Source organism: Panthera uncia, chromosome A2 (genome assembly GCF_023721935.1).
Source record: "Panthera uncia isolate 11264 chromosome A2, Puncia_PCG_1.0, whole genome shotgun sequence".
In the NCBI taxonomy this organism is placed as follows: Eukaryota; Metazoa; Chordata; class Mammalia; order Carnivora; family Felidae; genus Panthera; species Panthera uncia.
The window spans coordinates 67344044-67369730 of record NC_064816.1 but is presented as its reverse complement, the minus strand read 5'-3'; the positions used below and the strand labels follow the sequence as shown (position 1 = coordinate 67369730).

The 25687-nt window shown below is 41.6% G+C and overlaps 1 protein-coding gene across 1 annotated transcript in view; it reads left to right on the top strand.

Annotated features, from left to right (window-relative positions):
* Window positions 1-25687, top strand: part of HECW1 (HECT, C2 and WW domain containing E3 ubiquitin protein ligase 1) — a 235951-nt gene that overhangs the window by 179962 nt on the left and 30302 nt on the right. Inside the window, exons 18-21 of the mRNA XM_049641299.1 lie at window positions 160-269; window positions 5528-5648; window positions 6375-6488; window positions 7310-7462. Coding sequence (XP_049497256.1) covers window positions 160-269; window positions 5528-5648; window positions 6375-6488; window positions 7310-7462 — 498 coding nt within the window. The remainder of the gene's footprint in view (window positions 1-159; window positions 270-5527; window positions 5649-6374; window positions 6489-7309; window positions 7463-25687) is intronic.

Below are 25687 nucleotides of genomic sequence, written 5' to 3'. Positions count from 1 at the left end.
CCCCCCTCCTCCTTCCTCCTCCACCCCCTCCTCCTCTTCTTCTTCTTCTTCTTCTTCTTCTTCTTCTTCTTCTTTTTCTTCTTCCCCCCTGCTCTTCCTCCTTCTCATCCTTCTCCTTTACCATTTCCTTCTCTTTCTCCTTCTTTTCTCACTGTGCAGTCTCTTTGAAGAAGAGATTATGTCCTACGTCCCACTGCAGACTGCCTTTCATCCCGGGTACAGCTTCTCTCCCCGCTGTTCACCCTGTTCCTCACCTCAGAACTCCCCAGGTAACTTGAATATTTGGCATTCTGTATCCTGTAGAGACATCTGTGTTTCCAGATGAAGAGGAAAAAAGGTGATTGTATATACATCCTCTCTCCCTTCCTCCCTTTCAATTTTCTGATTGAAAGCACACTGTCACATTGGGTGTTGACAAATTGCTGGCTGTTTTTGTAATACCCCCAAGCTACAATGCATTCTACATTTTTAAATAATTTGAAAATGTTTTTACAAAAACAGTATTTCATGACATGTGAAAATTATATGAAATTCAAATTTCAGTGTCTATAAATAGAATTTAATTGGACCCCAGCCACACCTATTTATTTATGTATTTTCTATAACAACTTTCATACTACAACAACAGAGCTGAGTGGTAGCAATGAGACCAGATGGCCACGAAAGCCTAAAATATTTACTATCTGGCCCTTCACAGAAAAAGTCTGCTGACCCCTGTTCTAAATTACTATTACATTCCAAAGGTACTCTGCAAGCACTTAGAAGGGAAGAGCCCTTTCTGAAACATTCTGCCTTATGACTCTGAATGTTATTAGATACCAATTTTAGTAACTTTGTGTTAACGTGTAAAGGAATTACTAGGTGATATGGTTACTAGGGACCACCATTATGTACCCACCAAGCTGTCTGTCGAAGAGTTTTCTTACATGTGAAATTGTTCCCCTACAGTTTTCTTTATGTGTTAGGATTAATTTACTCATATCACAGAAATTCGTTATAGGTAATTTCTATTCCAAATGTGGAAATGTATACTGAACTGTTTAGTGAAAATAAAGAAGCTTCTGTTCCTGGGTTCATCCAGATAATTAGTGTAAGTCAAATTCATACTCCCAAATGGGATCCAGACACTGGAAAGTTTTTCCTCACTTGTTTGATTGCAATACCACCTTGTTCTAAGTCTTGAGGATAAACCCAAATTTCTTTTCATAACTTTAAAAGTAAAGGGATATAGATATATAGATAAATGTAAAGGGATTTAGTTTCAAAAATCCAGTAAGGGGGGCACCTGGGTGGCAAGGTTGGTTATGCATCTAACTCTTGATTTGGGCTCAGGTCATGACCTCACAGTCATAAAATCAAGCCCCACATTGAGCTCCTCACTGGGCATGGAGCCTGCTTGAGATTCTCTCTCTCCTTCTCCTTCTAACCTGCACCTACGCATGCACATTCTCTCTCCTTCTCTTTCTCTGTCTCTCTCTCTCAAAAAAAAAAAAAGAAAGAAAGAAAAGAAAAGAAAAAAAAAACCTAGTAGATTCCTATCTCACAACTTCTAGAGTCAGAATCTGAGCTTGGCTTTTGAAACCAGTGGAGAAACTCACAAAAAATACAGAATTTAGCAGTGTGCTCAGTCCCTCAGAAGGGATGTCTCACTCAGCATCACTCAGTACTGCCATAGGTCTCTAAAACTAGAATATCTTTTAGTTTGCCTCTTCCAACTCATGTCACTCAGAAATGTCTCTTAGAGTTTATTAATTGCTAAAATCTGTTTCTAAGTCAGTGTCTCCTTGTCATTTCCTCCAAACCAGTGCACCAATGGCATTGCTGAGGAAATGCCCAATGTGTGCTGCCTCTGACATACAACATAATTGAGATGCCATGGCCTGGGAAAAGGAGGACAAAGAGCTTTTCCAGAGCCAGCATCAGGACAGTCAAATGTTCCCGTGCACACAGGATGACTTACTTTTGGGAAGCAGAGCCTTCCGTTTGCGGGGACCATCGTCTGCATGATGATCTGCCATTTTCTTATAGAGATTGTTCCAGCCTGATAAAGTATCTGCACTTTGGTTGAAACATTTGACACTATAGTATGCTTTTAACATCATTGCATGGGGGAGATATCATATTACAAATAGAAAAATAATAGAGAATAAAGAGTTATTTGCTAAATGAGAATTACTTGTATGACTTTTATAAAAGGAATCAAGTTTCCTAATGAGGCATTACTAATACCATGAATCCAAACAATCATTCAATTCATTTTAATTCTTTATTATCCTAGCTCTGATCATGAGGTTCTAGATTACGCAGTCCAAAAATTTTGATGTTAAATTTTGTAATTCTCATTTTTCTAGACTTTCATGAAATTTATCTGGGTGCTACAGAGATAGCAAATCATAGATATTTATGCCAAAGTACTTTGTAAAGCATAAATGATTAGAAAAATACATCATGGGCAGTGGTAATACCAGAAGCATAAAAATCATATTATAAAATATACTGTAATCTACTGGACAGAAAATGATACTTGCATCTACAGACTTGTATTCTAGTTCTACCTGTAGCCTGAAACCTGGCATTTCACTAAGGATACATCTTTTCAAGTGGTGGCTGTTGGTTCCCTCACACTTCAGTTGCTGGGGAGCCCAAAGGTGGGGCTGGTGCCCTTCATGTTTCCCTGCTTGTACCATTCAGGTGTCTCTCCCCCCACCCCCAGTTGCTGTCATCTACCAGCTTTTTTCTTATTCCCAAAGACTATGGTACCTGTCTCATAGTCTCCCTCTCCTTCGCTGAGTCCTTCCATCATCCTGAATGACTTCAACAACCACAAGGATACCCATTCATTTCCCTGGCCTTCTGGTTTCTGGAATTCTGGTCTGGAATGACCTTCCCCTTCCCCACCACAACCACTTGTTCCCACAGTCACCTTCCCACCCTTGTTGTCATCTCTAAAATCACTGACTCAAGCATCCTGTTCCCGTCCAACACACTTATTCAACTGCTCTCCCCGTTACTGTCCTTTGCCTTCATCAGGACCTCTAGTTCATGCACACCTCTCCCCTCCCTTCTGTCCTTCCCTTATCTGGCATAGATTCCATGGTTCATTATTTCAGTAACATCTCTGCCAGTGATATAAATTCCACGGTCCCCTCTTTTTTTTTTTTTTTTTTTTTTTTTTGTAGAACTGTGCCCCTAGACAAGTGTACTATCTGCATCTTCTACATCTGTGCTCAGGCGTTCTTGATCAAATTCACCTGACAGGGCAGATTATAAATTATAAGTTAGTCATCTCTCACTTCACATGGACCTTGAACACCCAAAAGAAAACTCTGCCACATTTCCTTTGTAAACTTCTCCACTGCAATCTCAAGTGTTTATGCTCCCCTCAAACCTCCAACCCTCTGTGTCTCTCCTAGCAAATATGTCCCTTCTCTCTTCACTGAGAAAATTGAAGCCATTAGATAAACATTTTCTCAAATGCCTGCTACCAATCCTACAAGCTTACAAAGCCTGCCTCTCCTTCTGCTCCACACCTGTGCATTAGAGGAGGTGTCTTCACTAAGGTCACCATGACATCTGGGCACACAGTTCACTGGGTAATTCTCACATTTAACACTAAGCCACATTTGACATTATTGACTGCTCTCCCTCCTAAGTCACCTCTTCAGTTAGTTTCTGTGACACTACTGTATGCATTTCATCTACTACTTTGGTCACCTTTTCAAACTCATCCTTCACTTCCTACCATGCTCAAGACTCAGTCCCAGGTTTCTTCTCTTCTCTCTCAACCTATATCTCTTTCCAATCATCCATTCAAAGATAATGCCATCAAAGGCCAAGCTCATTATCTCCCCTACAGATCTGTTCTTCTTCCATTGTTCCCCTCTCAATGACTGTCACTGCAGTCCCTTCAATTACAAAATCTGAAGCCCACCTCTCCCTCACTACCTGTGTCCAGTTCATTGCCTCCTAAACACACCTCCAGTCTGTCTACTTCTCACCTCCACTGACACCACCCTAGTCCAATTTAAGCTCTCTAAATCCACCTTATCCCTCTCATTTATTTTTGCCTCTACTTCAGAAAGACTGATGCTTTCATAACTCTAGTCTCATCATGTCAGCCCTCATGCAATGGCTGCCTATTGTGCTTAGCATTAAACAAAACTGTTTAACAAAGTAGACTTTATCCTGTTTGATCATCTCCTGCCCACCTCTCAACGCTTGTGTTGCATCACTCTGGTCCTTATACCCTATGGTCCAGATAAACTGGAGCACCACTTTCCATTCTGCTGCAGTACCTTTGCACATGCTGATCCTCTACCTAGATTGCTCCTCTCCCAGCTCATCTCTTGTCTTAGTTCAATAGAGGCCTTTCCTAACTAGTTTAGTCTAATTCATGCTTACTTGTTCTTCAGCTATTTCTTAGGAAAGCCTTCCTGAACTTGTCCAGAGGGCAAGTTCTCAAAGAACATGATCTCAAAGAACTGAGTTCCATTCCTTCATGAGCAGCAATCATCTCAACTTGTAATTATATTCTCATTCCTGTGAGTTTGTTGGTATCAGTATTCTTTAGAATATAGATTCAATACCTGGAATATAATAAGTAGTAATTAAAGGGGCTTCAATAACTAATAAATAGTTGTTAATAATATAACTATTAATTATATAATTATATATAATTATAACATACATTGTAATTATATATTATTATATATAATATAATAATATACAATTATATGACTATTAATATTATATTAACAATATAACTAATAAATAATACCTGTTTATAAGTAATAACTATTAAATATAACTATTTATTTGTTATTGAAGGGGCAAGCTGTATTTCTATCCATCTGTAAAACTTGGAAAAGAATGCTATTTTTTCCACTCCTTATTTTCATTAAAAAGTGTATAAAGATAATAAAACATTTACAAAGATCCTGAATGATATAAAAACTCTCTTCTATATAGAGTGAATGACTTATTGTTGTTGCTGTTGTTGTTATTATTATTATTATTATAAATGTTTCTTCTATGATGCAAGGTAATCTAATTCAAATTCCTAAATGCTCTGGGCCCTACTGGACACCTATGTTTAATTTAGGATCAATATAGTTAGAGAAGTATGACATACATATGTATTACAGTCTGACTTGCCCCATCATAGTTACAATCACTTCTTATAGTATAGAAACTTACAAGAAAAATTGAGACTAGTTTGATTTATGTTGTTTTAGATTATTTAAGTACAATTAAGCCAATAGATATGCTAATCAAGGTATTTTTAAGAGAAATACAACTTGAAATGGAGTGCAAGACTTAAATGTTTATTGTCATCAGAATTCCTTTATCTCTTTATTAATATTTTTTCCATTTATTATAAAAGTAACTGAAAGAGTAATGGAAATCAAGGGAAACTTCTTTGAGAAGAAAAATATGAAGACGTAGGAATGTGCCTCTGGTTGGCCCTTCTTCTAACATTGCTTCACATATCAGTGATGGCCTTCAGACCACGTGCTTCTCTCTGCAGGTTTACAGAGAGCCAGTGCAAGAGCCCCTTCACCCTACCGGAGAGACTTTGAGGCCAAGCTCCGCAATTTCTACCGAAAACTGGAAGCCAAAGGATTTGGTCAGGGTCCAGGGAAAATTAAGTGAGTGCTCCCGTGCTTATTCCTGAATTCAGAAGCTAGATTTTTCTATCCTTTTCTCCCCCATAACCTTTGTGATACTTTTTGGAGATTGGGTTCCTTGGTGTGGTAATATTCATGTTCATGTAAAGGAGGAAAGAAAAAAAGTTGGGAAGAAAGAAGAAAGAAAGTTAAATTGGAAGAGAAGCAGAAAGAAAGGAAAGAGAAGAGAAGGAGGGAGAGAAAAATCAGATTTCAGGCAAAGACATATATATAAAATTAATGATAAACCTTTTCAGAAAACAAAGAATCTTGAACTGAATAAAATAATGTGCATTTCCTTTTACTTATTTTGGGGACAAATTTAACTCATTGATCAAATCCATGGATTCTATAGCTTTGTAATTGGGGTCTAAGTGAATAGTTGTATTTTTCCCCTCTAGGTTTATTATTTTTATCTTTAAAATATGAGTCTAAACTGAGGTATCCAACTTAAGAGATTCTTTTTGGAATTCATCAAAAAGAATCCTAAAAGTAGTCCAGTATGATGGAATACATCCAATTATAAAAGTGTACATGTTGTCCTTGTGCTCCCAATGTTTTGCAAAGAGCATTAAAATAAGTCCATTGCTGAACTGATGGAATCTGCACCTTGTTGGAGAGGCAGGGCACCCACAGCTCACCTAGAACACCCTCCAACATCAGAGCTTGGAGCCACCACTCACCGCCCACATGGCTTCTTCTTCCCAGGCTCATCATTCGTCGGGACCACTTGTTAGAAGGAACCTTCAATCAGGTGATGGCCTATTCCCGGAAGGAGCTTCAGCGAAACAAACTCTACGTTACCTTTGTTGGAGAGGAGGGGTGAGGCACCAGCAGTTTTATGCAGACACCTCACTCAATGTGGGCAGGCCAGAGCCACCGTATCTTGGTTATTTTGCTCAGGAAAGAGGAGGCTGGCTCTTAGCTTTGCCCCAAGGTGATTCTGATCATGTCCTTCCAGGAGGTCTTTCTCTCTCCAGGTATTGCCAAGCTTTAGATTTCATGTTCTTCAAAAGCCTAAGATTATTGACATGTGCTAGAGTCTGAGGTTATACCCTTATACTGTGCATGAGCCAAAAAATACAGACTTAAGCTGTTGGATCTTCACTTTTTCAGGTGGCATACACTTCTGAATATCTGATCACAGAGCTCCTCCTCCTAGAACACGCATACACCACTACATACCAAATTTTTCATAGCATTTCAGTGATTTCATAGAAAACCATCTCAACAGTGGAGGATCAGCCTACCTAGGAGGGTATATCAAAACAAACTGGGAAGTTCTTTCAGTTCATACACATGCACTATCATGGGAAATTCTTTTATGCCTCTCACAACAAAGTCCTTCTTTTCAATGGACCAGCTGTGTGGTTTATACAATAGGTGTTATATGATTGAAAAAAAGGTTAAGAAATACTGCCCTAAGGGTTTATTCATGGACATCTAGTAAGCAACATCCCTACCAATTACTGCATCCTCACTTTCTACAGCAAGTTATGCTTCTGCAGGGATCACTGTAAAGAACAGAGGCTGCTCTCTGCTTTCCCTGAACTGAGTCTGAAAGAATACACTAGAACCTGGATAGAAACAGGCCCCCACCTCCCGCATGTAACGAACTTCCCGGGCCTCTGCTTCCTTTGCAGTCTGGACTACAGTGGTCCTTCGCGAGAGTTCTTCTTCCTTTTGTCTCAGGAGCTCTTCAACCCTTACTACGGGCTCTTTGAGTACTCTGCAAATGATACCTACACGGTGCAGATCAGCCCCATGTCGGCGTTTGTGGAAAACCATCTTGAATGGTAAGATCTGGAAGGCTGGCTTTCTGTGCTTGTAAGTTCTGGTCTTTCCTGGTCAGGAGTCAGTAGGATTGTATTTCTTGAGCAGCACTATTTCTTGTTTAGAGCAGAGGGCCAGATCTTATGAGGGGTGATGAGAGTGAACAGCAAAGCCCTAGAAGGAAGACTGTTAATTTTCACCCAGAACATGAAATAAATTGCTAAAGACACTGCAAATTTACTATCAATTGCAAATTGATGTAAAATCCAGTAATTGCCTTCTGAGGAAACCCTAAGGTAAGTAGACACAGTTGAATGTTGAAATTTTTACTAAATATTGAAAACTCTACTAAAATCATTAGTCCTCGGTGGAGGCTTCTTAGAGGTATTTGTGGGTTTGAATTTTTTTTACTTTGGACCAGAGGTTTTAGCACTGTGGACGTCAGCTTCTGCATCTTACTGGGAAATAAGGCTGTTGGGCCAGGTGCTCTCTGAGCATCCTCCTGACTTGAAAATCCAATCTCTCTTTTGTTCTCTTTTATTGAGGCATGTTACCACTTAGATGTGTAAGAAGATAAGCATCAGTCAACACAATGCAATTCTGTGGGTGAGATACCTCAGATATGGGTATTAGAAGTCTCCAAAAAGCCACATAGGACATCTAGGTTGCAAGCTTTTTCCTGCTGTGGCACCACCACACCTGGATTGAAAATTACCCCCACTCTCACTGCAGGTACTCCTGCTGTTAAGAGGGAAATGAGTCCTGGAAACTGCAGATGTGGGTTCTTATCTGGCATTGCTTGTTTATCATGTGTTGCAGCAGCTACTGGCAAAGGGAATTCCTGGGGTGATACGTGGCCTCCTGGGCTCAGAGCCCTGATCCCCGCATTTTGGTTTACAGCATCCGAATAACCCACCTCTGCTGAAGCTTCCAGCTATTGCACACGTCCTCTCTCTCCAAAAACTCTGAGCTCTGAAGTTCTTGAGCTGAGGCAGCATTGTGTCTACATCAAGTGTTTGACATAAGGGAAGAACCAAAGGTTGCCCTTTGTTGCTCCTTTTCCTGTAATTTATCAATGAGTGGATGTTAAAGTCTGTGAGGCAGAAACACAGAGACAGAGCCGATGGAGCAGGCAAGTGGCCCTTAAGGGGACTTATGACCCTGACAATTGAATGCCAGCTCTGACTTAGGTCATATCAGGCAGGGTTCATTCCAACAGTAGAGAGTGCTGTAGTGCCCGTGGCACAAGAGTACCTACATACACAGATTATACTGTGAGCATGAAATTTAAGACGGTGCCTTAGGGGCACCTGGGTGGCTCAGTCGGTTAAGCGTCCGACTTCGGCTCAGGTCGTGATCTTGCAGTCCGTGGGTTCGAGCCCCGCGTCGGGCTCTGTGCTGATAGCTCGGAGCCTGGAGCCTGTTTCAGATTCTGTGTCTCCCTCTCTCTGACCCTCCCCCATTCATGCTCTGTCTCTCTCTGTCTCAAAAATAAATAAACATTAAAAAAAAATTAAAAAAAAAAAAAGACGGTGCCTTAGAAGTCATGAATGAGAATGAGCAATCAATAAATATTTTCCTCAAATATGATACCACATATGACTATGCTAAGGTATTATGGGGATGCTTCATGAATTTAGCAATTATAAACCAAGTATGTACTATGTGTCAGGATGATATAAAGATGAAATTGTGGAGTGGGAGTGGGAGAAGCACAGGAGTAGACCAACAGCTACGCTACAGTGTCCTAAATGCCAGGTTATACTTAACGTGCATGTGCATTTGTGTGTGTTAAGTCTGGGGTGCATATATAAGCCCGAGAACTGTGCTAAATCACAGGAAGAAATGTCTCACTCCACCCAAGGTAGGGGGTGGGGAGTGGGGAGTGAACCCAGTATATCTTATAAAAAAAGGGGATGATTAATTGCACCAAGTCTTAAGGAATAGTTGAACAAGAGACTCAGCAGAGAAAGGGAGAGAAGACCTTCACAGAAACCAAAATGGGAAGTAAGAATTGAAAAGCATGAAAGGGAACGGAGCCTTCAGCAAGCAGTGAAGACAGATCAGAGCAGAGAATGACCTCGGGGTTGTGGTGGGAGGTGAGGCTGGGGACGGAAGGGAGAGGCAGATGACCCTGTATGGAGAATGCTGTCACCGGATTTGTGGTTTTGAAAAACAAATCTTGCTATAGCATGGAGACACATTTGAGGAGGTAAGGCTGGAAAGAGCAAGGCTAGCTATAAAGCTGTTGATGAGTCAAGGGGAGAAATAGAGGTTCAAACTCAGGCAGAGGCAGCATCTGAAAAAGGAAGGGACTGACTTCAGGGACATCCTGGAGGGAGAAGAGATGGAGCTAGTTTGTTCACGGACAGAATGTAGAGGTGAGAGAGAGAGAGAAGTATAGCATGTGTCTGGAGTTCCCGGTTGGGTGGGCTGATACTGCTAGCTGTAACAGGAGTTATGTGAAGTAAACAATATTTAGAGGAAAGATGAGGAATTCACTCTTTTACAGGTAGTTTGCAGTTTCTGTTATAAAGACAGATTGATGTATTATGTAACTGGAGCTAGAGCCATGGTTGGCAGGAGAGCATCTGGGCTAGAAATTGAGGTTTGGAAGACAGCCGAGTGACTTAGCTGTGAGAGGAGGTGAGAGCCCGCAGAACTTGGATGGAGGGCCAGCAGGGCAGAGGACCGCTGTGAAGTGGACAACATGGATGTGCAAGGTGTGGGCAGAGTCGCGGGTCCCTGAAAAAGCTAAGAAGGAGTGGGCAGAGAGCCGTGCGCCTAGGATGAGAGTGACAACAGAAGGAGCAGCCTGGTGAAACAGGAGGTGCTCAGGGGAGACCTGCTGGGGCAGGGAGAGGAGGGCTGGAGGGGTGGAAGCAGAGGGGGTGTGCAGGCAATAGAAGGGGAGCTCCAGGGCTCCAGGGCTCCAGAACATATGATTCAGTGAACAGAACTGAGGTCATCAAGGAAGTAAGAGCGTTGAGATGACCAAGGGAGCCGCATTTGGATGGTGGCACAGGGTCACGGGGTCAGCTCTATGGTGGCATTATGGGGACTCAACATTTTGAAGAAAACCTTGCAGTTGAGCATGTTTTCGTGCAAACAGGGAGTGAGGCTACAGATGGAGGTCTAATGAGAAGCACAGAAGACTTGCTGGACCTGTGACCTGCTCATGTGCTACATGAGGGTGGCCTCAGTCACCTGCCACTGGATAAGGTGGCTGGCCAACTGCCCGGCCCCTGCTGTCAATCTGGCTGGTTGCCCTCTGCTCATCTCTGGCACAGAGGCGCTAAAGATGCTCTATCCGTGTGTGAGTTACTTCACTGCAGTGAGGAAGGAAACTGGCTATTCGGGGATATTAATTGCAGGCAGTAACAGAGTTCTCTGGATGGCTCCTTCAGAAAGGTCAAAGGCCCGAAAATGACTGCCCTGGAGGTGCTAGCTAACCTCGTCTCCCCAAAGGAAGGGATGTGAGGACTTCTGCCTGAGGACGTTCCCAGTCTCCTTGAGGATATTTACTGTTTAGCTTGGAACAAAATTGCAGGTAGCTTTCTGAGCAGCTAGCAGTCTACACAGAGCTCATTCAGATGAGTTCCCTGTGGTGCTGCACGTTGCACAACAAATTGTTATAAAGTGAGCAGGGACCTCTCCTCTGATGTGAGGCTGAAGCTCTGAACCTCCAGTCCCTCTAGCCCTGGGCTGGTGGAGACAAGGGATGCAGAACCAGCACAGGCGCCAGATTGTATGGTGAAATTCACGTGGGTGTGGGCAGAGTCGCGGGTCCCTGAAAAAGCCCTGAAATTCAAACTCTTCTCTCATCCTCACCTTGGGGGTCCTGGGAGCAGGGAACAGGTTTCCTTTGGGCGGTCATGGCCATGGCTGAGCAAACCTAGGCACTGGGGCACAGCTTGCTTTAGCTTTGGGAGGGAAACCTGGGTTGTGGGCATCTCAGCCAAACGGTGATGCTGCAGCTATCCCTTCGGGGTATTTTCCTACGAGCCATCCTTGTGTCTTGTAGCAAATGGTTTTACAAAGAAAACTGAGCTCCCTCAAGTGCTAGGTTAGCTCTTTGGCGGGCCTTATACCGAGGGGCGCCAAGGAGGGCTCACACCTTGACGTCACTCTAGGCCTTGCACAATGTGTGGGCAGTGAGTGGGTACTGAGGCCCCCGCCCGAGGCTTTGTTACTGTCACCCTTGCAGCCAGGAGGTTGACAACACTGAGGAAACCTGAATCCTGAGTTCTCAAATCTGATGGCCCAAGCAGGTGCCACTCCTCCCCCCCCCCCCCAACCTTGGGCAGGGCTGTGGCTGATCTTAGACCTAGGTGCAAGGCTCTCCTTCCTTCCTTAGTCCCCAGGACATTTTATCCCACCACCCACATGCGCAGTTAGAAAGATGATTCTTGATGTGACCAATACATCACACCTAAGAAAACAGATCATAAAGATTAGGAGACCCATCACGGTCACAGCCTTGACTTTGTAAAGCTGGAAATTGTTCCTGATGCAGAACAGGCCTGTGCAGGGGTCTGCCAGGGAGGAGGAGTGACTCCCTCCTTTTCACTATATACACCAGAAATGAAAAGTGAGAAAATTAGTCAGCTTTGCAGGATTCAAACATCACCCAGGCTTGAAATGTTGCTCAGGTGTGGCTGGAGGAGGCATCCTTGCACTGGTCACTTTTTGCTCATTTGTTATTCTAGTCTTTATCTTTCTCTGGCCTTCTTCTGTGTCTCATACTCTGTTTTATGTGATTCCCCCCTTGAAAGTAAACTCCATTGGAGCAGAGACAGATCCATCTTATTTTATTTTAGCACACACCTGCTACTTTGAGGTGTTTGAAATAACATGTCTTTGAAGATTGGCTTCATAAATGAGTATTGTTCCACAAGCCACACCTTCCTTGTACCAGGGCCATTAATATAGAGGGCTCATACCTTCCATGTGCAATTAATTGCTCAAAAGTCACACTTTTTTTAAAATCATCTATGGTTTTAAAGCTCTTACAATGTCAGCAGTAAACGCACATGTCCCCTGGGAGCTTTGCACTCTGCTCGGTGCCCAAACTCTACCTGTTACTGACAGAAAGCCTCCATCTCTTCTCACACTGCTCAGGGCCTCTCCATCAGTCACTTGCAGGCCAGGCACTACCCAAAGAGATGGGCAGAGGGGCCTTCCCTGCAAGCTCCCACCTGACTGCAGCCACTTGAAATTCTCTGGCTCCTGCTTGCTAATTGTGGGCTTCACATACACTGGAAAACAGCCAGGGAAATCCAAAGCATATATAGAAGGGTATATGGATTCCACTTGCTTCCCTTTGTTTCTAGTCAAGTGTCGAGAGATCCCAATATGAATAAATACAGTGAGGAATCTATATATACAATTACTAAACTGAAAAAAAAATCCAAGTTTTTGTCATAGCCCTAAAAGGATGTCTTGTAATTGCTGTTTCTTTATTTATCTGTACCACTGACTTTCCAAGGTGATAAGGATCCTGTCAATCAGCAGTGATAACACTCATGACAAGCAAGAGAGAGCAGATGGAGTTAAAGCCCCGTTGGTCCTCTCATGGGACTTGTGGTCACAAAAGACATGAGTCAGGCAGAGACTGGCTGGGAAAGAGTATCCTGACACTTTCTTCCATCTTCCAGTCCCATCAGCCAAACCAACCATAAACCAGAAGGCAAGAGATCTCCAGGTTTTGTAGCCCATAGCAGCCTGTCCCAAGGTCACCATGCAAGGCAAGGAATGGTGGGAAACCCATGAAGGTGTAAGGCAGGGATTAAAAATAACCAGAAGAGCTTCTACAATTCAGGACTTTCAATCCATCCACTAGAGTTATTACCATTTGCTAAACTGTATATCTACCGTATGTGTCTTTGACTACAAAAATCTCAAACTAATACTACAAATTCCATATCTTACTTCTTTGATCATGATTATTCCATTTGCATAGTAGTGAGGTGTTCATATGCTGATATTTTTATTCTTTTAATCTCTATTGTATGCTGATTTTATGTCCCTGGAGATACAGAAATTAATATAAAACTAAATAATAAAGCATCCATTGAAAGCTTACTAACCATGCCAGGCAATGTTCTAGACATTTTTGTATAACAATACTATAACCCGATACTGAGTATCCTGATTTTACAGATGAAGAAAATAAGGTACAGACATAACCAAAGTCACAGAGATAGTCATCAACTAAGTTGGGATTGGAACCCAGGCAACCTGGCTCCAGCATCAGGCTCTAAACATCATACTAAGGCAAAGGCAGGTACTTAATAAGGCAAATTACAATACAAAGTGATAATTGCCATATATACCTTATTATGCACATATCACATTGTATGGTAATTGGTATTAGGTATAAGGAGCTTTAAGAATGAGTGGGAATAAGGGACTTCCAGATAGAGGTCCCAACATTCACAGTGGGGTGGAGGGGTGAACAAACACGTCAGTTTGGTGTGGATGCAAAATGAGACATAAGGAGGATATAAAGGCATCCTCATGTCCGGTAGGAAAGGGCTTCTGATGGGATTCCAGGGAGTTCAGATTTTATCATGAAGATGACAATGTAATATTTTTAGAGGAATGTCTTGATCAGATCTGTATTTTAGAAAGTCAGCTCTGGTTATAAGTAGTTGAATTGGAGTGGGTGATGGGGTGTCATTTAAGAGGCTGTTGAAATAGTTCTTTCAAAAGAAAATAAACTAGGGCAGAAACAGTGGTAATGGAAAGTTATTTCAGAAGGATAATGAACAAATGAGCAACACTTGATGTTGGATTATAGATGATGGGGGTTTAAGTATATGAAATTTCCCACTTGCCAAATATGATGTATAAGAAAATATCAAGTAAGAAATTCTCATAGATTTTTGAATGGAAGCAACAAAACTATAAATTTGCAAAACTCCAATCTTATTTTTGTATCTACTATAAAGTATGAATGGTGAAAATGCATATATTTTCAGATTATTATGCTTGAATAGTAAAGATTCACATTCAGCTTAAACATCTCTAAAGGCCTGATCACTCAATTTAAAATATCCCATCCATTTATAATTCTCCAACTTAACAGCTTTTTATAGCGACAGAATTTATTGCTATATGAAATAAGGCATATTTATATATTTAACTTATATACTTATAATTCATTATTGTTTGCCTCTCCCCCTAGAATGTAAGCCCTGTAAGACCAGGGTCTGTTTTCCTAATCACAATTTGGCACTCAATAAATATGTGTGGAAGGAAGCAAAGAAAGAAGGATGGAATGGAGGCAAGAAGGATGGATGGATGGATGGATGGATGGATGGATGGATGGATGGATGGAGTAACCCTCAGTTAAAAATCCTTTGCTATAAGAATTTCAATCTCATTTTAATTTTTAATTCAGAATACTTGGGATTCAGAACAAGTGCTTATTTTTGCATGTCATTAAAGATTCTACCAGTTGTCCTCTCTGAAATTACCACTAGAAATTCTTTTTCTGTCTTGATGATTCTAAGTGCCACTTTTCCCAGAGCAAATCTAAGATGCATTGATGTCTAAACAATTGAAATAGGTGAACACCTTCTCTATTTTGAGGCCACATGCTGGAGTGTCAGACACACTCTGTTTTAAGTATTATCATGCATCATTTAAGCAGTTACTGTGGTATGAGTCACTCTTTCCATAGTTGTCAGCACAAGAAGAATTTTCAGAAGCCAGGTTTCAAATCTGACACTGCTTAATCAGTTTTCGTGCAACAACTAGAGTCCATGTGGTCATTTCATGTCAGTAATGGTGACAGATCTAACATTATCAGTGTCACAACCAGAAATTCTAGGACCTCTCAAGCGAAAATCTCTTAAAGCCTTTGCCTCTACCCTGACCTCTCTCCCTTTCCAAGCAGACACTACTTGGGTGGTAAAAATCTTCTGCTTTCAGGTCTTTAGCAAGGGGAGGTTGGGGGGAGGAGGGAGGCTCCTTTGAACATGTTTAGAGGTTGGCCAAGTGGGTATTAAGTATAATTGTAGAGTTTTATGGAACTTAAGAAGTCCTGGATAACACACTTTAAATATCCCTTGCTACATGTGCAGAGTCTTGAATTAGTAGTTAGAAACCACAATGTCACAAGATCCCATTGGATGTCTCCTGGCCCTTCAACCTCCCCTTACAGAAGGGGTCCCTCCTTACAGAAGAGGTCAGTGTGTAGTTTTCATTTGAGTCAAGGATCAGATGAACTCCCTTGCCCCAAGTCATCCAACAGCAGTCCCTAGGATCTTTCCTAGACCAAGAGCTTCACGGCTCTCATCTATGACTGAATCTGAGTAGCCCTCCCAACAATGCCCTAGAGTAGCTGTGGGGCATAAATCAGTTTAGATAGAAGTCACCATTCAGATGTGCATGACCAGTTGTGACTGTGTCCATTTTGTTCATCTCTTAACCCAGCTTTCTTCAGAACTTGTGAGAAATTTCTGGAAAAGTTTCAAAACCATTAGAAAGAATGCTCCCTTTGAACACTTGCATTATCCGAAATAGACCTGAGGATTTAATATATGTACTTCAATTCAGCTGGAAAAGAATGGATTCATTAGTTAGTGATGCCAATACAATTAGCTGTGCAACAACAAAAATAGGTTCAATTTCTAATTTGAAAGCATATGTAAAAAAATGTAACAAAATTTCTTCAAACCTCGGTAATTCAAACCTCTAGATATTCTAGAACATAAACATTAAAAACATAAAAGAAACTCAGAAACCTTGAGTGGTAGAAACTTTTAAAATCATTATTGAAACCCTAGAATCTATAATAGAAAAGATATATTTGAATATTTAAAATTAAAATACTTTTGATGACAGAAATACCATAAATAAAGTCAAAAGGCAAGCTTTTGATTTTGAGATTGCAAATTTATAGTATGGATTTCAAAGAGATCTTACAACTTGAAAGGAAGAGGGAAGACAATTCTACAAAAATCAAAGGAGACCATGAAAAAGCTGTTCAGAGAAGAGAAAATTCCAAATAATCAAAAAGCCAAAGAATTTCAATTTTACTGTCAATTTTATGGCCATGGGAATGCAAAATAAAGTAATAAAGATTTATCACTTCATAACTATCAAATTGGCAAAAATTAAGAAGTTATATTATCGCTTTTGGAAAGGGATATGGGTAAAAGGATACTCTCATGTATTACCAGTAGGAACATGAATTATTACAGCATTTTTAAAAATGCAACGAATGATATATACTAAAAATGTAAAACCCAATATACCCCTTTGGCCCATGAATCTATCTCACAGAAACAAAATCACAACTATGAGGACTCCTATAATAATAGCTAATATTGGGGCACCTGAGTGGCTCAGTCGATTAAGCATCCAACTCTGAGTTTAAGTCCTGCATCAGGCTCTGCTCTGTGAGCTGCTTGGGATCCTTTCTCTCCTTCTCTCTCTGCCCCTCCCCTGCTCACTCTCTCTCTCTCAAAATAAATAACTAAACTTTAAAAAATAATTATAATAGCTAATACTTATTAAGTGCTTATTATGGACCAGGTATCTTTTAAAGGCTCTACATGAGTTACACATCTTATTATGATCTTCTATTTTACAAATGAGGGAACTGATACTCAGGTTTAATACTTTCCCAAGGTAACACAGCTAATAAGTGTCAGAGCCAGAAATCAAACTCAGTCCATCTCTAGAATGTAGACTTTTTTTTTTAATTTTTTTTAACGTTTTTTATTTATTTTTGAGACAGAGAGAGACAGAACATGAATGGGGGAGGAGCAGAGAGAGAGGGAGACACAGAATCGGAAGCAGGCTCCAGGCTCTGAGCCATCAGCCCAGAGCCCGACGCGGGGCTCGAACTCACGGACCGCGAGATCGTGACCTGAGCTGAAGTCGGCCGCTTAACCGACTGAGCCACCCAGGTGCCCCTAGAATGTAGACTTTTAACAGCTGTCCTGTGCTGCCTAACGAAACCAACAAGGGTGTTTATTTCAGCATCCTCTGCAAAGACACGGATGTAGAAGCAACCTAAATGTCCATCCTCAGGGACTGGTTAACTTCATTCCAGCAGATCCACATTGTACAGTGACATGAGGCAGCAAAGCACTGACATAGAACCTTGCCAGATGATGAAGGGGGATTTCTTCAAGATATGGAGAGAGAAGAAAGAGGTAGAAAAGTATGAACAATAGGATCCAAAATTGGGAAACATTGATGCAAAACCTATGTGTGTATAAACACAGATATATAAATATAAATAAATTAGTATGTGATTATAGGATTTATATGAAAAATGCGGGAGGATACATCTTAGTCAACATGGGTCACAGGAGATGAGGTGAGGAGAGAGGAGCCAATCAAGCCAGGAGAACACAAAACCAACAACAATAAAAATTTATCTAAAAATTACATGTGTGTAATTTTTAAAAAGTAAATTCCTAATAGCTAAAATGCCATTTGCTACAAAGGGCTTAGCTGATTATTGGAGGGAAGCACGTCTCAGGCATGAATTCCTCTGTGCACTCCCATTCCTGGGCACTTGGTGCTGGGCACAGGGACGGCCCCACAGGGAGCCTCCTGGGGCATGTTGTAAGTGACATGTGTACATGTGCTACTTTGCCTCTCCCAGCCTGGTCTTTCTCCACCTCATTCTGCCACCCCTCCCCCTGTCACTCGGCACAAAAATCTTCACTAATTCCCACTGTCTACAGAATGAAGTACGGCTTCCTCAGATCCTCAGGACAGCCCGAGTTCTGAGACCTCTGGCCTTAAGACACCATCGGACTCCCCTGGCCAGCTCCTACTTTGTCCTCCCCCTTCATCTCCCCGGGGCTGCACTCCACTCCCTTCCACTCCCTAATGTTCCTCTATCCCTCTTCTTTCAGTCACAGGGGTCCATGTTTCACTGGCCCTTAAAGCCCATGTAAAATATTTTGTGGTTCCTTCCTTATTGCTCTCCTGAACTTTCTTCTGAAAAACAACTTCATCTTCTCTTGAGTTCTTTTAGAAACAAAGGCGTTCAAATACTTTTAGCTGAAACTTTGCTTGCCAATGGAATTCGTGTTCAATCCCAGTACCCAGAACAATGAAAGCAGAGCCTGTCACCTCCAGGAGCAGAGTGGCTGCTTACCTGAGCACTCAAATCCTTCTCCTTCCCTATCTCTATGCGTCTGTTCAAAAGAGTTTGAAAAACACTGCTCTGGGTGCCTCCTGCCTGCATTTCTCTTTCCATCTCTCCCTGGCTCCTTGCATTGTAAAGATCTGTGATAGTTCTGAAACTGGATCAGGCAACCCCCCCTCCCCCACCCCCATTGTCTTTGTTTACCCTTTGCACCCAGAATGGTTTCTGGCATGGAGGCAGCTCTCCAGTTCCTAAGGCAGGGTGCCATTCAGCAAGGGTGATGACATCAGAGCCAGGCAAACACGGGTATAAATTCCTACTCCAGCTCTTCATTGCTGTGTGAGCCTGGTCAGGTGTCTTACCCTGTCTGAATCTCAGCGTCCTTGAGATAACAGTGCCTATTCTGCATGGTGGTTGTAAAAGTACTGAGCAAGTAATAGGCACCCCATATGCATTTAAATGTAGATGCTATTTTTCTTTCCTTCACATTTTACAGGGACATGAGAAGGTGCTAGAGAGAGCTAGAGTGCTTCCTTCGATCTGATCCGCAATTTCTCAGCCTCAGCACTATTGACATTTGGGCCAGATAATTCTTTACTGTAGGGACTGTCCCATGTGCTGGAGAATGTTTAACAGTGTCCCTTGCCTCTGCTCACTAGGTACAGTTGCACCCCATCACCACCCCCAGTTGTGACAACCAGAAATGTCTCCAGACATCACCAAATGTCTCCTGGGAGGCAGATGTCTCCCGGTTGAGAACAACTGTTTTAATGTTCCCATATGGAAAGGGGTTCAGAAGAGATTAAGTGTCTTGTGGCTGAACCAGGGCAGCAACATTTTTGCAGGATAAAGAATATTTCTGCAGGCCTGTTTTAGTGTCATAAAAACACAGTCAACATTGGAACAAGTCACCTATTAGACATCTCTGGCTACCTGAGCAGCATGACTCAGCCTCTGAGTGGGGACCAGGCAAGAACCTCGGTGCAGTCAGGCCCCTAACTCCATGCTCTGCTTCCTTCTTGTCCATCCAGAAGGGAGCCTCCCACCTACTGTAATCATTTGCTTCCACAACCATTGCCACATGGACCCAGGGGCAAAGATTAGAGGACATCCCTCTCAGGGATCAGAATACCAGTGGAGTCCCTTGGGAGGGCTGCAGGCAGCCGGTTCTCTTAGGCTGAGTGCTGTCATCTACACCACGGGCTACCCTGTCCCTTCTAGCAGGCCTACAGCTGCACAGGAGGGCCCAATACCATGCCTCAGTCTTCCTCTAGACCAGGAGGGAGCAATTACAGACAAAACCACCGGTGGAGATGCCAGGGCCAAGTGCAGCCCAGTATAAGCTGTGGAAATGGGAGACTAGCTTGGGGCCAAACGCTGAACTCAGCTAGCAGGAATGTGCACCAAACAGGGAATGAAACAATGGTGGGCGTGGCACGGAACAAGGAACAAGGAAATGTCACCCCTCTGGGAGGACTAGGAGCTGCAAAGAATCAAAACCTCACTTTCCTAACACTTGTTCCAGAACAGCTCCGTAGCAGGGATATTATTGTTGTTGCATTTGCCCCTGATGTTTGCAAGGTGTGTTCACTTTCCAAAGGGAGTTCTGCTTCCGTAAGTTATGGGGACGTAATGTCCAGCATAGAGAATAGAATCAGTAACATTGTCATAACTTGGTATGGTGGACAGATGATAACTAGACTACCGTGGTGAGCATCTTGTAATGTATAAATTTGTAATGATGTACCCCTGAAGCTAGTAGGATAGTGTATATTAATTTTACTTCTATTTAAAAAATTATTTTAGCAATCAATGGCCCTGAAAAGTGGCTCTTTCTGGGAGCCTAGCTGTGTACAGCAGCTAGAAGCATGTAAGGAGATGATATAAGAAAAGAGGCAAAGACTTGACTTCTAAGAGAGAGCAGAAAATTGATGGGACAAGAGCCCTGAAGGGACAGGAGGAAAGACACTGTCACACGAGTGAAGAGAGAATCTTTGAACCCGGGACAGCTCCCACTTCCTGGACAGAGGGAAAGAACTGACTAGTGTAGGCTGCAGATGCATACGTGAGGTTGGTAATGTGTAAAGGGGATTAGCTTTGGCAAAAAGAAGAACCTTCCTATTTATCGGGGTGGCAGGTGGCACAGACAGATGTGTGTGGCTGCAGGTAAGTGGCCTGAGGGGAGGCCAAGCAGGTCACTTTGTACCCTCTGCTTTGAGAAGAGACAGGGCTTTATACCCCATCCCTTCTCTGATGTCTGTGCTGAAAGCACAATGGCTGATAACTAAGGCAAAACTTCACTTCTTACTTTCAGACCTTTTTTTTCCCATTTAAAAATAAATAAATAAAAGGACGAGGGATATGAAGCCCATGGTTCTCTTTAGTTGGCAACTGCAGAACTTGTTCTAAACGCAGATTTCCAGAACCCATCCACAGAGTCTCATCTCCAGGCACCCATATTTTAACAAGCACCCCAGGGAGTCTGATGCCAACAGAAGGGTCGCCACGCTTGAAGAAACACTGCCATAGATGCTGGCAGCTTCATGAGCCCTCAGAGACATGGGAAGAAGAAAGCTAGAAGTTCATGCAGTTTTCACACAGAGTAATGAAATCACCACAGGCAGAAACAACAGATTTTCACTCAATTTACCAAAGTGTGAGAAGTTAGAAAACATAAAAATCCAAAAACGAAGGCAATGATATTTGGTAAAGCATAGAAATGTACACTGTGTGGGAACATCATAAATATTGTATGCACTTAAATAATGAGGTTGAGAAAGGATAATTATGTTTAATTAATAATTGTTATGAGCATAAGGAAAGAGGAGTATCTTTGAGATAGGTTTATAAAGTAGAATATATCTTAGCAATTACAAAGGCCTTTTCATCTTCAAAGAACCTATTAACATTAAATTACTCTTGTTTTTAATTCTCCTGTGTGGTAGGTAAGCAAATGTTAACATTATTATCCCTTATTTGTAGAAGGGAAGAGAGGAGTGCAAAAGTTGTGACATGCCCATTGTAGACCTAAAATTGAAAGGATTTAAAAGAAAAAAAAAAAGTTCCCACTGTAGAGAAGATCTGGGTTTTCAGGCTGTTATTTTGCTCCAGCTCTCCTGTGTGCTTACAGTATTGGAAAAGAAGTTATAGCAGATTTTGTATGATCAATCATTGGTGGAAGGGTGGAAGAAACTCCTTGCTGCACAGGAAGGAGAGATGCCATTTACTGTTCTCTTGATTTCCCTGGTGTATTGGGATTTAAACTGAGGAATGCTTCTGAAAGAATCAGAGTTAATTAATTTGACCAGACTATTTACATTACCTGACTGCATCATATATATAAAATGGGGATTAAAAATTATGCTTTGATTATATGACTCAAACTCTTTTTTATGAATATATTTATTATGGCTTGATTAAATAAATGATAATTGATGCTGCCCACCTTAAATATTTGCTTTGAGCACAAAGAAAAAGGAGAGCATTCTAGTAACAATGTCAAACCCAAGGATAAATTAGAATATGTGGCCAACATCATGGCTGAGAATCCATAGGCTTGACTCTAAGTATAAAAATTGACAAAGTTGGAGCTATTGTTTAAGTCACTGAAAGATGCACTTTCCATGAAATTTGTTCATTTTCTGATTTATTTAAATACTGAATGGAATTAAGAGAGTCAATAGCACCTTGTCTATTGAGAGAAACTGAAAGAGACATAAGTTATGTGAAAATATAGAGGTTTATTTTCTGTTTAGCCTCAATCTCATGAGATGAGATGTATATTCATGGCAGGGGGAAGGGTGGAGTTTGGCAGCAACAGAAACGGGAGTGAACAAAGGGTTGGGATCAATATGAACCACCTAGAATGGGTTTCCTAAATTGAAAATAGTAAAGCTGTTTGAGAAAAAGTGTTGAGAATGGCATTTGCAGAGGTGAGCCAGGGACAGATGTTTAACCTTAATCAAGTTGAGAACAGGATCAAGGGATCCAAGTGATCTGAGGAGGGAGATCATTGGTTTCTAAGGAAGTATCTAATATGATCCAGGAGACAGACCCCCAGGCATAGGCTGGGCAGATGCCTTGGGACTTTGGGATCTTTAAGGGCAAAAAGGGCAAGAAGGGCTTCAAGTTTTCAGATGATGAGTAACAAATGTAGACCCCAAAATCGGCTTTCCCTACTGTCCAGGTTCCTAGGGACTTTGTCTTTATATTATAATCTCAAAGAATATCAACTAATTCTATCATCTAAAGAAAAGTACAGTTACTAGATAAATCTTCAAAACACTGAAGCCAAATAAAACATAGTTGCAAGCCTCAATATCATATTTGTTTATTATTTTGTTTGGTTTATGTTTCCCATACTCTCCCTCTATCAATACAGTTAATTCAGAACCAATTACTTAAGTAGCTTCAAGTCACCCTGCTTTCCTGGTTACATCGGTACATGTGTAGAACTTGGTGTTGTCAGAGCCACTGTTATTTTGCCAGTCACATGAAAATTAAAGAATGTCACTGTAGTTGAGGCTTTCAGTAATTCTAATAATTTCCTGAACCCTAAGTCGCTAGATAGTATGCTCCATGGGAACTTGGGAGCCTTTTCTGTTGTGTTCATTCAAGTAGGCCAACAACCAGCCAGTGCCCAAAAATGGTAGGTACCTCATTATGATTTTTCGGAAAGAAGGCAAGTAGGCCTAATAGTTGTTTAGGCAATATCAAATTGATTATTTTTTAACCTGAGTTTTAGTGAAATATTGTGCATTGCTCAATGAGTCATAGGCAAGAGAGGGACATAACGTTTAAAGGGTCAGTTAGGCATTGTGGATTCTGCTTAGAGCACAGCGACATTGCTATTCCTATATTCTCTGCTCTGTGTAGCTCAGATAATTAAGATTTTTGAAACTTAACTTTCCTAAGTTACTCAGTTAGATGAGAATATAGCAGATTTGAGAGTATTTTAGTGATCCAGCAAGCAGCCCTTTTCGGCCAACTTTTCTGCATAATTCTGGGCATGGAACTAGACTCCATGTCTCATTCAAAATTAGATAAATTTTGTTCTTTCATAAAATTAAATATTATGACTTTAGTGGATCAACTTACAAACTACATAACAATATGCTTATTGAGAATATACAATATGCATTCCAGAAACCTGAAAAAGAGGATTTTTGGATTCTATATTTGTGCTCAATATTACTTTCCTAGGGTTGCCATACCAAATTACCACAGACTGGACATTCTTAGTCCGGAGGCCAGAATCCCAAAATCAAAGTGTTGGTAAAGACATGCTCCCTCTGAAGTCTCTAGAGGAGAATCCTTTCTTACCTCATTCAGCTTCTGGTGGCTCTAAGCACTTTTTGGCTTGTGGCTGTCACTCCAATCTCTGTTTCTGTCTTTTTGTGGCCTTTCCCCTGTTTCTATGTCTTGTCTTCTGTCTCTAGTAAGGACATTTGTCAGTGAATTTAGGGCCCATGTAAATAATCCAAGTGATCTCATCTTGAGATCCTTAATCATATCTGCAAAGACCCTTTTTCCAAATAAGTTCACATTCCTAGATTCCAAGGTTTAGGAAGTGGATGTATATTTTTGGGGGGCACCATTCAACCCACTACAGACACAGATAATTTGCATTATATACTTCTAGAAGAGATTTCTCTAAAAAGAAGTCGTTCATTTGGCCACCATGTTGAGGAACAAGCAGCCTTGTTCTTACTCGTTTGCCCCCTGCAAGGCTGATATTAATAGCGGGCACTTGGCAGGCATCAGGGCTAGACACTCATTTTAGTTGCTAATTAGCAATCAGAAGATAATATCCTGTCATTATCTTGTGTTGGCAGAGTCTCTTTCGTGGCAGATAAGGAAAATTTCAAGGTTTCTCAGCAACACTGTTTCCTCACACATGGCGCTATGAAAACCAAATAAAAATGCCTCGCATATGCAATATTTAAACAACTTTGGCAATATGAAGGAGGGGATTCTTTACACATTCCTTGAAACATTATGTGAATAAAGGTGGTTGTAGAGAATAGACCTAACTTCCCTAACCCCAGAGGCCTTGACCTACATTGCACTTCATCCACCTGCTCCCATAATGGCTCTCCCAGACTCATTATCACCCAGAACTGTGCCATATTTGAAATTGAAAACTCTAAAATCCCACCATCAATCATTCTAAAGCCAGTGTTCCCACCTCCTCCCCCTATCACAGCTGCTCACCAAGTTCATTTGCGCCTCAAACTCGCCATCTCCTTCCCATCTGGCATGGCTCCCTTCACCCCAGGCCTCCATGCTTACACTCCATCTGATGGGCAAAACGCCACCTTGGTTCAATGTCAAAACACACTCTCCCACATTCAGTGCCAGAGCTGTCTCCTGTACCTCTAGAACCAAAGAAAATGAAATAATCCTGAGAAATGGTACAGTCCTAAATCACACTCTTTGACCTCAGCAGGTTGTACAGCAAAGCTCACCAGTCCTTGGACTGATGAGTCTTGCATTCCACTGGCCTGAAAGCCCCTACCAACCAGACTTTTTCACTTTGGGGAGATGACTTCAGATCCTACTAAGGTAGAAACACTGAGGTGACCACCTCAAGTTCCCACCCCAGCTACAAATTCCCAGTGCTGACACCTTCTCGGCATTGCCCTCCTCCTGTTCAGGACAGACCCTTCCACTTAGGCTCTGGATCCATCTGCTTCCATCTCCTCCACACCCTTGCTCCAGCAATTTTCTCTTTCTCATCCATCTTTATAGTTTACCTTCTCCCCCTGGTTATGACTCCTTTCCCTCATTCAATCTCCTACTGAATCTGATGTCAGTATCAGATCAGTATCAGATCAGTTTCATCACCAAAACTGCCCTTTCTGTGAGCACCTAATCAACAAACCCAGTGAACGATTATCAGTCCTTCCCTTAATGGAAACTTTAACTTACATATTTTTTACATAAATAAACATATATAATTTTATAATATCAGTATTGTGCATTCATTGTAAGAAATTTAATTCACATAAGGAAATATCTCCACACAGAAGTAGGTACTATTAATATTTTGTCTCAAGTCCTCCCATGATATTTTATAGGCGGTTGGATAGATGGGAAGATAGATATAATTCTATAAAAATATAAC